Source organism: Rhinichthys klamathensis, unplaced genomic scaffold (assembly GCF_029890125.1).
Source record: "Rhinichthys klamathensis goyatoka isolate OS25496 unplaced genomic scaffold, OSU_Roscu_1.1 h1tg000196l_1, whole genome shotgun sequence".
NCBI lineage: Eukaryota > Metazoa > Chordata > Actinopteri > Cypriniformes > Leuciscidae > Rhinichthys > Rhinichthys klamathensis.
In genome coordinates, this window is record NW_026606722.1 from 8,712,501 (window position 1) to 8,728,727 (window position 16,227).

General features: G+C 38.4%; 1 protein-coding gene across 7 annotated transcripts in view; it reads right to left on the reverse strand.

Annotated features, from left to right (window-relative positions):
• gphnb (gephyrin b) overlaps positions 1-16,227 on the reverse strand; it is a 127,789-nt gene that overhangs the window by 73,719 nt on the left and 37,843 nt on the right. For all 7 annotated transcript variants that reach the window (XM_056262849.1, XM_056262855.1, XM_056262854.1 and 4 more), the window contains exon 2: positions 13,337-13,415. In XM_056262849.1, coding sequence (XP_056118824.1) covers positions 13,337-13,415 — 79 coding nt within the window. The remainder of the gene's footprint in view (positions 1-13,336; positions 13,416-16,227) is intronic.

The window sequence follows — 16,227 nt, forward strand, 5'->3', positions numbered from 1 at the left end:
CAGCTCAAACGTGCTGCGTAACACGAGAATGAACCTCATTGGTTCTTGAGGAAGCTCAAACGTGCTGCGTAACACGAGAATGAACCTCATTGGTTCTTGTTACAGCTCAAACGTGCTGCGTAACACGAGAATATGATATCATAATATCATATTCATAATGATATCCTATTAAGTGCTGATTCAGGATCCTCAACAATTTTGGTGTTATTAGATCTTAGTGCAGCATTTGATACAGTGGATCATAACATCTTGGTCTCTCGTTTGGAACACCATGTTGGAGTGCGAGGAATGGCCCTTCAGTGGTTTAAGTCCTATCTAACAAATCGTAGTTTTGCAGTTAAACTTGGCGAATGTTTGTCAACGTTAGCTCCACTTACCTGTGGAGTACCACAGGGGTCCATTCTTGCTCCTCTTTTGTTTTTGATATATATGCTCCCTTTGGGTTCTATTTTCAATAAACATGGTGTCTCGTTTCACTGTTATGCCGACGACACGCAGATTTATTTGCCATTCAACAAGAATGCTTTAAATCTGCTTTTGGACTGTCTAAATGACGTGAAAAGCTGGATGGCTTTAAATTATCTGAAACTAAATGATAATAAGACAGAAATAATTTTATTTGGACTAAATGAAAAAACAGTTTCTCTAAGCTACAATCTTGGTCCTTTAGCTATATACAATAAGTCCCTTGTGAAGAACTTAGGCGTTCTATTTGATAAAGACCTCAAATTCGATAAGCAAATAAATAATGTAGTTAAATCTTGCTTTTTTAATCTTAGACTTCTATCCAAGGTAAAGAGCTTGCTTTCTTTTAATGACCTTGAGAAAGTGATTCATGCTTTTATTTTTTCACGACTCGATTACTGTAACACCCTCTACACAGGAGTTAGCCAGACAGCGTTGGCGCGTTTGCAGACAGTCCAAAATGCGGCCGCTAGGCTACTGACAGGTAGAAAAAAGCGTGAGCACATTACTCCAATTTTGTACTCTCTCCAATGGTTGCCGATCCGTTTCCGTATAGAATATAAACTTTTAATGTTTGTTTTTAAATCCTTAAATGGTATGGCACCCGCATACTTTGATCCTTTAGTGAAACGTTATTCATCAAATAGATCCCTACGGTCCTCTGATCAGTCACTTTTAACGATCCCTAGATCCAGATTTAAACATAGGGGGGATCGTGCTTTCTCGATCGCTGCCCCGAAACTTTGGAATCTGTTACCAGTTCACATTAGATTGGCTCAGACTATTTCCAGTTTTAAATCATTACTGAAAACCCACCTATTAACTCAGGCGTTTAATCCCTCTGGGCGTTGAGACTAAATCCTCTGTTGTTGTCCTATGTTGTATATGTATGTGTGATGTCTATGTATTTTACTTTTTATGTTTTTATTTGCTATTGCTGGAAAGCACATTGGTGCAACTGTAGTTGCAATAAATTGTGCTATATAAATAAAATAAAGAAAGAAAGAAAGAAAGAAAGAAAGAAAGAAAGAAAGAAAGAATGAACCTCATTGGTTCTTGTTGAAGCTCAAACGTGCTGCGTAACACGAGAATGAACCTCATTGGTTCTTGTTAAAGCTCAAACGTGCTGCGTAACACGAGAATGAACCTCATTGGTTCTTGAGGAAGCTCAAACGTGCTGCGTAACACGAGAATGAACCTCATTGGTTCTTGTTAAAGCTCAAACCAGAGCCATAGAGAGAAAGAGTTGCGACACTCCCATAGACCGCCATAGGAACTTTGGAATGCGGAAGTAACGCGTGTCGTGGAGCAGCCAATAGTTCCAAACACTGATAGTTCCCCCATTGAACCCCATTCATTTTCAGTGCTTCCGAAGTACGTTCGCTGGTAAATGAATGAAATTACTGTATTTTTTTTACTTTTACACACATTAGCCGACCTCTCGTGAATCTAGTCTGTAGTTATATTATATGTAGCCAGTTTTAGTAAATGTTTATTGGAAGATAATAGGTTAATTGCAGCGATAGCTTACGTGACCAACACTTCACTAACGTTAGCTAACTGGTAACCTGATGTATATAATATATAATATTTTTAATAATATTTTATATGTATATATATATATATATATAGCCTATATATAATATTATATACATACACAGACACACACACACACACACACACAATTCATTTATTTAAATGGGTTAGGGCTATGCATGTGCTTATATGTATTTAGGAACATAGTTAATTCACTCATTAACTATCTCTCCGGTTTAATTTTATGAAGAATATTTTTCGGTTGAATATTTACCGAACATTGCTGTATATAGTCGTTGCTTTCTACGTTATGGGAGCAGTCTATTCCCTCCTAAATCATTCATTTGTACATGCACAGCGTAATTATTTATATTTTATGTTGGTTGGAATTCTGAACGGACCGCAGACCTCTTTGCGTGATCACGAAGCGGAATTTATAAGCAAGATCACGGGAATCAATAGCCTAATACAGCCCAGTTGTGCTAAAATAAATATCATGAGACGTCCATCATCAGATGAATGACATGGAAAAGTTAAGTTAGAGCCGCTAAAGCCAGTGCTATTACTACCCATGCGAACATGAACACTAGCGTTTCCCTCCAAAAATATAGCCTAAAACTTATCTAAGTTGTCACCCTGCCTCTCCAAATGCAAAACTGACATTAACAAAATGCAATAACAGCTTAAAAAGTACTTGGGTGTGTGTTTTATTTTATATTTACCGTTTAATAATGCAATCGCTGCTGTCTGTCCATAGAAGAACATGACAGCCCGCGTACGTTTTGGAACTATTGGAGCTTACATGAACCACGTGACAGCCGTCGCGGCGACATCAGAGCGTGTCGCAACTCTTTCTCTCTATGGCTCTGGCTCAAACGTGCTGCGTAACATGAGAATGAACCTCATTGGTTCTTGTTAAAGCTCAAACGTGCTGCGTAACATGAGAATGAACCTCATTGGTTCTTTAGGAAGCTCAAACTTGCTGCGTAACATGAGAATGAACCTCATTGGTTCTTGTTAAAGCTCAAACGTGCTGCGTAACATGAGAATGAACCTCATTGGTTTTTGTTGAAGCTCAAACGTGCTGCGTAACACGAGAATGAACCTCATTGGTTCTTGTTAAAGCTCAAACGTGCTGCGTAACACGAGAATGAACCTCATTGGTTCTTGTTAAAGTTCAAACGTGCTGCGTAACACGAGAATGAACCTCATTGGTTCTTTAGGAAGCTCAAACTTGCTGCGTAACACGAGAATGAACCTCATTGGTTCTTGTTAAAGTTCAAACGTGCTGCGTAACACGAGAATGAACCTCATTGGTTCTTGTTAAAGCTCAAACGTGCTGCGTAACACGAGAATGAACCTCATTGGTTCTTGAGGAAGCTCAAACGTGCTGCGTAACACGAGAATGAACCTCATTGGTTCTTTAGGAAGCTCAAACGTGCTGCGTAACACGAGAATGAAACTCATTGGTTCTTGAGGAAGCTCAAACGTGCTGCGTAACACGAGAATTAACCTCATTGGTTCTTTAGGAAGCTCAAACTTGCTGCGTAACACGAGAATGAACCTCATTGGTTCTTGAGGAAGCTCAAACGTGCTGCGTAATACGAGAATGAAACTCATTGGTTCTTGAGGAAGCTCAAACTTGCTGCGTAACATGAGAATGAACCTCATTGGTTCTTGAGGAAGCTCAAACGTGCTGCGTAACACGAGAATGAACCTCATTGGTTCTTTAGGAAGCTCAAACTTGCTGCGTAACATGAGAATGAACCTCATTGGTTCTTGTTACAGCTCAAACGTGCTGCGTAACACGAGAATGAACCTCATTGGTTCTTGAGGAAGCTCAAACTTGCTGCGTAACATGAGAATGAACCTCATTGTTTCTTGAGGAAGCTCAAACGTGCTGCGTAATACGAGAATGAACCTCATTGGTTCTTTAGGAAGCTCAAACTTGCTGCGTAACATGAGAATGAACCTCATTGGTTCTTGTTACAGCTCAAACGTGCTGCGTAACACGAGAATGAACCTCATTGGTTCTTGCTGAAGCTCAAACGTGCCGCGTAACACAAGAATGAACCTCATTGGTTCTTTAGGAAGCTCAAACGTGCTGCGTAACAGGAGAATGAACCTCATTGGTTCTTGCTGAAGCTCAAACGTGCTGCGTAATACGAGAATGAAACTCATTGGTTCTTAAGGAAGCTCAAACGTGCTGCGTAACACGAGAATGAACCTCATTGGTTCTTGCAGAAGCTCAAACGTGCTGCGTAACACGAGAATGAACCTCATTGGTTCTTGTTAAAGCTGAAACGTGATGCGTAACATGAGAATGAACCTCATTGGTTCTTGCAGAAGCTCAAACGTGCTGCGTAATACGAGAATGAAACTCATTGGTTCTTGAGGAAGCTCAAACGTGCTGCGTAACACGAGAATGAACCTCATTGGTTCTTGCTGAAGCTCAAACGTGCTGCGTAACACGAGAATGAACCTCATTGGTTCTTGTTAAAGCTGAAACGTGATGCGTAACATGAGAATGAACCTCATTGGTTCCTGTTAAAGCTCAAACTTGCTGCGTAACATGAGAATGAACCTCATTGGTTCTTGAGGAAGCTCAAACGTGCTGCGTAACACGAGAATGAACCTCATTGGTTCTTGCTGAAGCTCAAACGTGCTGCGTAATACGAGAATGAAACTCATTGGTTCTTGAGGAAGCTCAAACGTGCTGCGTAACATGAGAATGAACCTCATTGGTTCTTGCTGAAGCTCAAACGTGCTGCGTAACACGAGAATGAACCTCATTGGTTCTTGTTAAAGCTGAAACGTGATGCGTAACATGAGAATGAACCTCATTGGTTCCTGTTAAAGCTCAAACTTGCTGCGTAACATGAGAATGAACCTCATTGGTTCTTGAGGAAGCTCAAACGTGCTGCGTAACACGAGAATGAACCTCATTGGTTCTTGAGGAAGCTCAAACTTGCTGCGTAACATGAGAATGAACCTCATTGGTTCTTGTTAAAGCTCAAACGTGCTGCGTAACACGAGAATGAACCTCATTGGTTCTTGTTGAAGCTCAAACGTGCTGCGTAACACGAGAATGAACCTCATTGGTTCTTGTTGAAGCTCAAACGTGCTGCGTAACACGAGAATGAACCTCATTGGTTCTTGTTAAAGCTGAAACGTGATGCGTAACATGAGAATTAACCTCATTGGTTCTTTAGGAAGCTCAAACGTGCTGCGTAAAACGAGAATGAACCTCATTGGTTCTTTAGGAAGCTCAAACGTGCTGCGTAAAACGAGAATGAACCTCATTGGTTCTTTAGGAAGCTCAAACTTGCTGCGTAACATGAGAATGAACCTCATTGGTTCTTGCTGAAGCTCAAACGTGCTGCGTAACACGAGAATGAACCTCATTGGTTCTTGAGGAAGCTCAAACGTGCTGCGTAACATGAGAATGAACCTCATTGGTTCTTTAGGAAGCTCAAACGTGCTGCGTAACACGAGAATGAAACTCATTGGTTCTTGAGGAAGCTCAAACGTGCTGCGTAACACGAGAATTAACCTCATTGGTTCTTTAGGAAGCTCAAACTTGCTGCGTAACACGAGAATGAACCTCATTGGTTCTTGAGGAAGCTCAAACGTGCTGCGTAATACGAGAATGAAACTCATTGGTTCTTGAGGAAGCTCAAACTTGCTGCGTAACATGAGAATGAACCTCATTGGTTCTTGTTACAGCTCAAACGTGCTGCGTAACACGAGAATGAACCTCATTGGTTCTTTAGGAAGCTCAAACTTGCTGCGTAACATGAGAATGAACCTCATTGGTTCTTGTTACAGCTCAAACGTGCTGCGTAACACGAGAATGAACCTCATTGGTTCTTGAGGAAGCTCAAACTTGCTGTGTAACATGAGAATGAACCTCATTGTTTCTTGAGGAAGCTCAAACGTGCTGCGTAATACTAGAATGAACCTCATTGGTTCTTTAGGAAGCTCAAACTTGCTGCGTAACATGAGAATGAACTTCATTGGTTCTTGTTACAGCTCAAACGTGCTGCGTAACACGAGAATGAACCTCATTGGTTCTTGCTGAAGCTCAAACGTGCTGCGTAACACAAGAATGAACCTCATTGGTTCTTTAGGAAGCTCAAACGTGCTGCGTAACAGGAGAATGAACCTCATTGGTTCTTGCTGAAGCTCAAACGTGCTGCGTAATACGAGAATGAAACTCATTGGTTCTTAAGGAAGCTCAAACGTGCTGCGTAACACGAGAATGAACCTCATTGGTTCTTGAGGAAGCTCAAACTTGCTGCGTAACACGAGAATGAACCTCATTGGTTCTTGCTGAAGCTCAAACGTGCTGCGTAACACGAGAATGAACCTCATTGGTTCTTGTTAAAGCTGAAACGTGATGCGTAACATGAGAATGAACCTCATTGGTTCCTGTTAAAGCTCAAACTTGCTGCGTAACATGAGAATGAACCTCATTGGTTCTTGAGGAAGCTCAAACGTGCTGCGTAACACGAGAATGAACCTCATTGGTTCTTGCTGAAGCTCAAACGTGCTGCGTAATACGAGAATGAAACTCATTGGTTCTTGAGGAAGCTCAAACGTGCTGCGTAACATGAGAATGAACCTCATTGGTTCTTGCTGAAGCTTAAACGTGCTGCGTAACACGAGAATGAACCTCATTGGTTCTTGTTAAAGCTGAAACGTGATGCGTAACATGAGAATGAACCTCATTGGTTCCTGTTAAAGCTCAAACTTGCTGCGTAACATGAGAATGAACCTCATTGGTTCTTGAGGAAGCTCAAACGTGCTGCGTAACACGAGAATGAACCTCATTGGTTCTTGAGGAAGCTCAAACTTGCTGCGTAACATGAGAATGAACCTCATTGGTTCTTGTTAAAGCTCAAACGTGCTGCGTAACACGAGAATGAACCTCATTGGTTCTTGTTGAAGCTCAAACGTGCTGCGTAACACGAGAATGAACCTCATTGGTTCTTGTTGAAGCTCAAACGTGCTGCGTAACACGAGAATGAACCTCATTGGTTCTTGTTAAAGCTGAAACGTGATGCGTAACATGAGAATGAACCTCATTGGTTCCTGTTAAAGCTCAAACTTGCTGCGTAAAACGAGAATGAACCTCATTGGTTCTCGCACGTCAAGCGAAAATGCTTGAGCTTCCATTTACCAGATCAGATGTGTGAGTTGATGAATGTTTATATGAATAAAAGTCTAAATTCATTCTGTTCATCATATAAAGCGACTGTCTCTTTATAAAATTTTGACTAAACTGCTCAATTCATATGGATAAGTTTTACAATCTCTTTATGAACTTTTTGAAGCATCAAAATGGTAGTTGTGTAGCTGTCAATGGAGGAGCAGAAAGCTCTCAGATTTCCTCAAAAAGATCTTCATTTGTGTTCCTGAAGATGAACGAAAGTCTTACGGGTTTGGAACGACATGAGGGTCAGTAATTAATGACAGAATTTGTATTATTGGGTGAACTATCCGTTAAAGTGTCAGAGTAATTAAATCATTTTTACTGGGGTGTGCTGGCCTAAAAATGAAATATTATGGAACTAAAAACGTTTCCAGAGTTTCTAAAGATGAGCGGAGGAAGTGAGGAGGAAACCAAACTACAGAGGAAGAGGAAGAGAAAGAGGTTTGGAATGGAACATCACATACTGCACGCTATACACTATCAACTATTATAAAAAAATGGTATGTAAAAATGTTCATTTTTAGTCCAATTTATTTAAAAATGTCAACTTTTGTCAGTCTCAACTAATAAAAGTCAAGAAGGAGATTCTAAAATGTGTGGCAGTGGCAGATACAGTCAATGGAACTGCATTATATACAGTATCTCACACAGGGGATGAAATCAGAATAGCATACACATTTATCTTAAGAGTACTTTTGTTCAGCAAGGATGTGTTAAATTGATCAAAAGTAACAGTAAAGACATTTATAATGTTCAAAAAAGATTCAATTTCAAAATAAATGTTGTTCTTTTGAACTTTCTAGGCTATTCATCTAAGAATCCTGAAAAAAAAAGTCTATTTATTTTAGAATGATTTCTGATGGATCATGTGACACTGAAGACTGGAGTAATGATGTCGAAAATTCAGCTTTGTATCAAATAAATTAATTACATTTTACAATATATTCACATAGAAAACAGTTATAATAAATTGTAATAATATTTCACAATTTTTACTGTATTTTTGATCAACTAAATGCAGCCTTGGTGAGCAGAAGAGACTTCTTTCAAAAACATTAACAAATCTTATACTAAATAGCTCTCTATTTACCAGTAGAAGCAGGGTTCCCATAATTTTAGACCAATAAATGACAAATCCGTGACTTTTTTCCAATTGGTGATTTAAAAAAAATACTTTTTATTGGGAAGTATAATAGTATGACACTGCGAACACAGGCATCTTACCATCGTGACCAGCGGGATTGCAACAACATGCTACATGTTAATAAGTCCATTTATAGAAATGCCAAGAAAAAGTGCCTATAATGAAAAAAACAAACGCTCTAAAACATTTCGAGGTACTGACATCCTCCCTTGCCGACAGGATTCCAGTGATATTTCTGGCACAGTTAAACAGTTGCACTTTTCTCTGCCAGAATCGTTGGCCGTGTCTTTCTCTGTCTAATGGAAGAGTTATGACTGTTTAATCGAACCCTGCTGTCACATGGACCCTGCCACACTTAAAAACATCATTCCTGGCCTCGCCGCCTTCCTCAGGGTATGAATAAAGAAAGACGGAGAGCGTGTGCCAGAGGAGGAGAACGCATCCCGTCGCACACATCTGTGACTCAGCTTTACTTCTGGATGAGCTCCCAAACCAAGGCCATCTGCTACTGTGATTTCATTAATAATGGAGCACCTTTGTGCTGAATGATGGCTTTCGGCGCACTTTAAAGCACTGCTGGAGGACGCTGGGACCCTACCTGAAAACACTCACATGCTTACTGCACTGAACATCTGAAGTATGGATGAGTCGCTGCATACCATGAGGGAAAACCACGTTTGAGCAATTTAACCTTTCATTAATAAACTAAAATATTACTATAATAAACATGTAGGAAAAATTGGCTTAATTATACCACAAATGCAATTTAACATTTCACTAATAAACAAAAATATTACTATTATAAACATGTAAAAAAAAAAAACATAATTATATTATGTAATAGAAATGTGCACTGTTATACAATAAGTGCAAAACATGTCTGAGCAATTTCATTAAGAAACAAAAAGATTAATCTTTTGAGAATTTAATAAGAAATGTGTTTAATTATAGGGAGAGTGAAAATCATTTTTAAAATTTCAGTCAAATCATGTTTGACATTGTATTAAGAGACAAAAATATTACTTAGTAAGAAAAAATTGGCTTAATTATACAATAAATGCAAACCATGTTTGAGCAATTCAACATTTCATTAAAAAACTAAAACATTACTATTATAAACAAATAAAAAAAATGTGTTTAATTATAGGGAGGGTGAAAATCATGTTTAAAATGCATTAATAAACAGAAATATTCCTATGATAAACATGTAAAAAAAAAAAAAACTTAATTATATTATGTAATAGAAATGTGCACTGTTATACAATAAGTGCAAAACATGTCTAAACAATTTCATTAAGAAACAAAAAGATTCATCTTTTGAGAATTTAATAAGAAATGTGTTTAATTACAGTAGAAATCATGTTTAAAATTTCAGTCAAATCATGTTTGACATTTTATTAAGAGACAAAAATATTACTTAGTAAGAAAAAATTGGCTTAATTATGCAAACCATGTTTGAGCAATTCAACATTTCATTAAGAAACAAAAATATTACTATTATAAACAAATCATAAAAATGTGTTTAATTATAGGGAGAGTGAAAATCATGTTTAAAACTCATTAATAAACAGAAATATTACTATTATAAAAAATAAATAAAATGTGCTTAAAACGTCATGATTAATATTTCATTATTAATGTTTTATTAATAAAAAATATATTATTATAAAAATGTAATAGAAATGTGCACTATTATACAATAAGTGCAAAACATGTTTGAGCAATTTCATTAAGAAACAAAAAGATTATTCTTTTGAGAATTTAATAAAAATGTGTTTAATTATAGAGAGTGAAAATCATGTTTAAAATTTCAGTAATAAATACAAATATTACTATTATGAAAATTTTATAAAATATGCGCTTAATTATACAAAAAGTGCAAAAACTTTTTTGCTTCATTTTAATAACTGCCAAATATCTTATTGGTCTTAAAAATTCATTTTCATCATACAAAATATGATATAAATTTTTTTCTTTCGATTTTTAGATGAAAATTGAGATTCATTTCCTCAAAGCATGCCCAAGGTCAGCTGAACTCTCTCTAACAAGCCAGGGTCAGTGTAAGACGAGCCACACGCCACCGATCTGATTTATTCACTGGCTATTTTTAGTGCCACCAATTAGTTTGCAGTCGCGTGAGGACAACACGACCCGTCCTCGTCTGATAGCCGTCTCTCCTGCAGCGTTCACACTTAACACACATCCGCTTCATCTGACAGTCTGTCATCTCGCTCTCCACTAAACCACCTGGGTTTATATTTCACCTGACAGCTCGTCCAAACACTTCCTCCTGAATTCATTACAAGGGAAGCACAGTGTTTTCAGGGTGCCAGTTTTCTTAAAGGGATAGTTTGCTCCAAAAAATGTATACTGTCATTTACTCACCCTCATGTCGTTCTGAAGCCGTATGACATTTATATGCTGTTCAATGTTAATAATCACGTTATGTTACATATGCATCTGCTTACATATGCTATCGCTTGTTTCTCGTTCTTCTTCGCCTGTGTTTTGATCAGGAGATTCAGCACTCTTTTAACGAGATGCGTAATAGCGTCCCCTACTGTAAAAACACGGAAAGCCTGAAATTTCCATCAATGGAGGGAAAGAGTTGATATAAAGTATAATAAGATAACGTGATTTTCTTTGTGTATTTGGATGTGGTTCCACTGTTTGATATGCATCACGCACATTTCATTCATGTACAATGACACTTCATTACAGCGCAGTGTGACATTGAGTCGTTCTGACATTAATATCCATCAAGGGTTCAATGCAAGCACATGTTCTGCATGTTTAACAGCCTGAACTCCTGACGAGCATTAAGTGATTAGCATGACATGAACGTCTCATTATATGAGCTGTGAAGCTAACAGGCCACTGAAGCCGTTCAGCACGTTACGGAAATACAAATATTCGAATAGCAAGATTTAAATAACTCGAAAAGCATCAAGGGACATGCATTAAAGGGATACTTCAGGATTTAGCATTAAGCTTTGTATTAGTAGAAAACCTGTAGTATTTTCAAATTACCATGCTTTCCACCCTCATATCCCCCTGAGACGAGAGATTTATGTATTTTTTGTCTGGAAAAAATCCTCCGATGACGCAAAAATCGTCATTTTGCGTCATCGGAGGATTTTTTGGCCAGAGGCTAAAGACTACAGTCAGAAGTAGGGGCTGTCCCGCATGTTCTCAACCCGCCCATAGAGGGTGGGATCTCACTCACAGAATGTACACATAGGGCCCTATCTTGCACCCGACACAAATGACTTTGTACACTGACGCATGTATCATTCCTATTTTGCACCCGCGCAAAGCGGGCTTTTCCCTCCACAGACGCACGTCGGTTAACTAAGAAATACACTTGCGCTCCCCGGGGCGGTTCAGCGCAAAGAGGAGGCGTGTTCCGGCGCAAACTTTCCCTCATGCTATTTTGCTGTTCTATAAAACAATTGCGCCACTGACCAGAAAAAAACTAGTCTAAAGTCAGTAGCGCGTTGCGTGTTGTTCTTTATGCTATTTTAAGGGCGCATGCTTGGCCATAATCAATGTAGCGTGTGCACAACGCGCATACACTTTGATTCTCTCATCTAAGCAGGAGTTTTCATTTTTGCAAATCATACATTATTACGATAGATAGATAGATAGATAGATAGATAGATAGATAGACAGACAGACAGACAGACAGACAGACAGACAGACAGACAGACAGACAGACAGACAGACAGACAGACAGACAGATAGATAGACAATTTATTATAAAAGCATACATGTAGCTTACACATTTACCCAAATTATCATACGCCTGTTTAACAGAAGTTAATTTGCGTGGGTTTCTCCATCCCCAATGTCACTTCTCTGTGTTTTACGACCCTGACGAGAACGTTGCTCTCCTCGGCTGTGAACCGCTCCTGTCGCGCGCCTGGCAAATCCGCCTTTATAATAGGAATCCGCTTTAGAACAAGCGCGCCTGCTCTTAAAGGGAATGTGAGATGACGCTCTGATTGGTTTATTTCACGTTATGCCCAAACCACACCTATGAATAATGAAGCTACTTCAGACCAACCCTTTTTAGATTTGCGCCTGGCGCAAGAGGCATTTATCCCGCCGGGAAAATAGCAACAGCGCCGGGATCCGCCCACAAAGTTACTTGCGCTTTGCGCTTTGACACTTGCGTTTCAGATCGTTAAAATAGGGCCCCTAGTGTCAGCCATCTTTTTTTGGAAGCTAAGCTAGCAGGCTCTTGTTCTGTGGAGAAAGCTGAGTAGTAGGGGTTACCATCCTCTTTTTCCCGGACATGTCCGGCCGTCGATGTCTGGGATTCAGCTTTTGCTTTCTGCAGTCGCCATTCATTGTTTACATGCACAATCTAACTGAATTCATTCCGATTAGTGAATATGAATGTAGTGTTTACATGAACGCTAAACAAGTGATCAGTTGATGTGTGTTTTAACATTGCTAAGAAAATTTCCGCTCCTCCGTGAGAGATACGAGACCGGTGCGTCTCACAGGTGTCGCTCATCAGTAATCACGCCACCGGCCTCACGCCGTTCTCCCGCGGCCCCACAGTAAACATGACTCGTGTCGTTCTCCCGCGGCCCTCACTCGTCCTGCTCGCCACAGTAAACATGATGAATGGCGACTGTAGAACGCAAAAGCTGAATCCCGGACATTTTGGGCGAAATCCCGGGCAGACTCATCATGGAGACTCACTAGTAGCCTAGACTTGTTGTTTAACTACTGCGCTCCGTTACCGGTAGGCGTGGCCTCCTAGGGCAGCAAAGCAAGTGCATTCTGGGAGTTGTTGTCTTTCATCCACATACATTTTCTGCCTTTTCTCAGTCTAGAAAGCTCCAAATTCAAAAATAATTTCACATTTCTTCTACATAAATGACCCATTTTAAATACACATTCATCTTTCCAGAGGTGAAGTATCCCTTTAAGTGAAAAATGTGTGTGTGTGTTTCGTCACTCACAAGGAAGGGTCGTGCACGAGATCTTTGAGGTTGACCCCGCTGCGGTCCTCAGCGAGATTGCGAAAGCAGCTGTCACTTACTGCAACACAAACAGAGATGAGAAGGTTATACATGCTGTTTAAATAAAGGTACAGTAGATATTGTTCATTCAATGAGCAGATCTACTAAACATATGAGGTGTGTTCACTACCATTCAAACGTTCGGGTCAGTAAGACTTTGTAAAAACACTTTTGCTAACTTTTTTAAATGGATATCGCACTCAAAAACATACATTTATGACCAATATACCATATTTTAAAGCTAGATATATATCGAATAGAAATGTCCATAACTTTTTAAGATTTAATTAATTCCCCGGACTTCCTAAGATTGGTAAAAGTAGTAATATGAAAAAATAAAAAATAAAAAAATATTTTTTAATGATAAAAATGAAATCAAATAAAAACATATCAAATGTAAATGAACATGTCTTATTATAGAAATTACATACACTGTTAATGCGGGTTCATTCAAATAATGAAAAATATTTTACAGAGATTTATTTCAGATTAATCAGATTTTTATGTGTAGATTAATCAGATTAATAAAGATTTAATACAAATGAAAAATAACACATTAACACAATCTTTTATCAAAGTTATTCTATTGATATCGCACTCAAAAACATTTGATTAATTTCTCTGACTATCTAAGATTGGTAAAACTAGTAAAATGAAGTGGTAAAATATTTTAAAATAAAATAGAAATTGCATTGTGAATGTGGGTTAGTTTTTTAAATGAAGTAATTAGAGTTCCTGCTGAACCTCCAGAAGAACTGAAGTGAGTGTAACGTTTTATTAACCTTTATATTAATATTTATATTAATCTTTGCAAATCGCTAGATGCACGCTTCACGATGAATGCGTCTAAGGTTTACACTCAGGGTATTACGGCATGTTTTCTATACGACGTTCTCAATATAATTCATAATCCCACGTTTATAATGAACAATGCGTTATGGTTATTGTGTTATTGTGTTACAAACGGTGTACGCACAGAACAGAGAGGCGGAGTCAGCAAAGCTCATTATCATTTAAAGGCATATGCACTGAAACGGCGTGCTGAAAACAGCTGTTTTTGACCAGGTAAAATAAGTGTTTTCTTACAATACTAATGAGAATTTTTAATTAAAGTGTATTACAAACTTTTAATTTAGACCCTAAAGAATCATATTAGCTTGTACAAAAATGGCATTATATGACCCCTTTAAGTAATTAAACACCTTACAGAGATTTATTTTACTATTGGAGGATACAAAATAAAATAGAATTAAATCAAATTCATGTAGCACACATGCAACTGCTGTATCCAATGCCAGTAAGCATCCATGAGTCATCATTGTGTTTAATGTCAATATGACACTAGCAAAACGAAAAGCGTGTTATAGGGTGAGAGAGCTCTCAGAATCAGGCCAGTCCCTCGAGAGGTAACACGTGATGAAAGAAAAGATCAAGAGAAAGGAAACATATACAGGGAAAAGCTATTTTGGTTTTTGTGTAACACATGTGATCAGTTTCCTTCAATCAGCCCACAGACTCTGAATGAGACATATGGTCAACATGATGCTTATCTTCGGCACTGACAACACGCACTGAATCCTTCACAATAAGAGCGGTAACGTGAATGAATGAAGAAAGAAAGATGAAGTCAAGTTTGGTTTCATGTTGGGTTTAAAGAACCCACCTGGAGCAAAGAGTATCGTGCACCCTTCATCATAATACAGCGACACGCTGAGCTAAAGAGACGAGTTCAAACACGAGATCAGGAGCGACAGATAAAGACGCTGAGGAAGATGATGATCTGCACTGGAATCAGGCTTCAAAGGAATGTTAATGCAGCCAGTGCGAGATAGAGGAAGACAAGAGAAGGAGAACGTGTTTCTGCTTTTGTTGGCCGTTCCAGCGTATAGGAAAGCTGATGGATATCGGATTTCTCTGGTTTACACAGTCATGGTTTCTATATCAGTTCTATCCTACACAATAGTTGAGATATTTAAAGTCTTCAGGAAGTGAAAATTGACACGTCTGATAGTAGCTTTGAGTCTATTTTGGACTCCCAACGCAGCACCAAAACTGTTTAGCGTATAAAACCAATGATAGTGCTGCAGGCGTGACGTCAAAACACAGGGTTATCTTATCTTATATCTTTTATTTTTGGAGAGTGCTGATTATGGTAATTGTTACATAGGAGGAAAGATGGAAATAAGAATAAAAATTAAAATTGACTAATACAATGTTGGCAGTATGATGGTGGTGAGGAGTGGTGGTGGTGATGGTGATGATGATGGTAATAAATAATAAATGGTTACTTTGCTTATACACACACACACACACACACACAGACACACACACACAGACACACACACACACACACACACACACACACACACACACACACACACACACACACACACACACACACACACACACACACACACACACACACACACACACACACACACACACACACACACACACACCTATACATTTACACACTTTTATTTCACTTCTGGAATTTATGGAATTACTAGATTGTTCATTACTGCACTATTTTGGTCTGTATGTCTGTCTGTTAAATAAAAAACAAAACAAAAAAAACCCCCAAACTTACCCTAGTGAAAAATACATATACCAAAATCTATTTGAAAAACATTTCTTTTATGCTAAGTATACTACAAATACATTCACATATTTATGTGCTTAATATAAATACCCTGCAATGGTACTTTTTGGTATACTAAATTTATATAAAGTATGCTAAATTGGAACAACTCATTTTGTACTTAATGTACTTTAGTTATCCTGAAATAGTGCTGAGGTCCAACTAAAGATATACTGAAGTATATTTGACT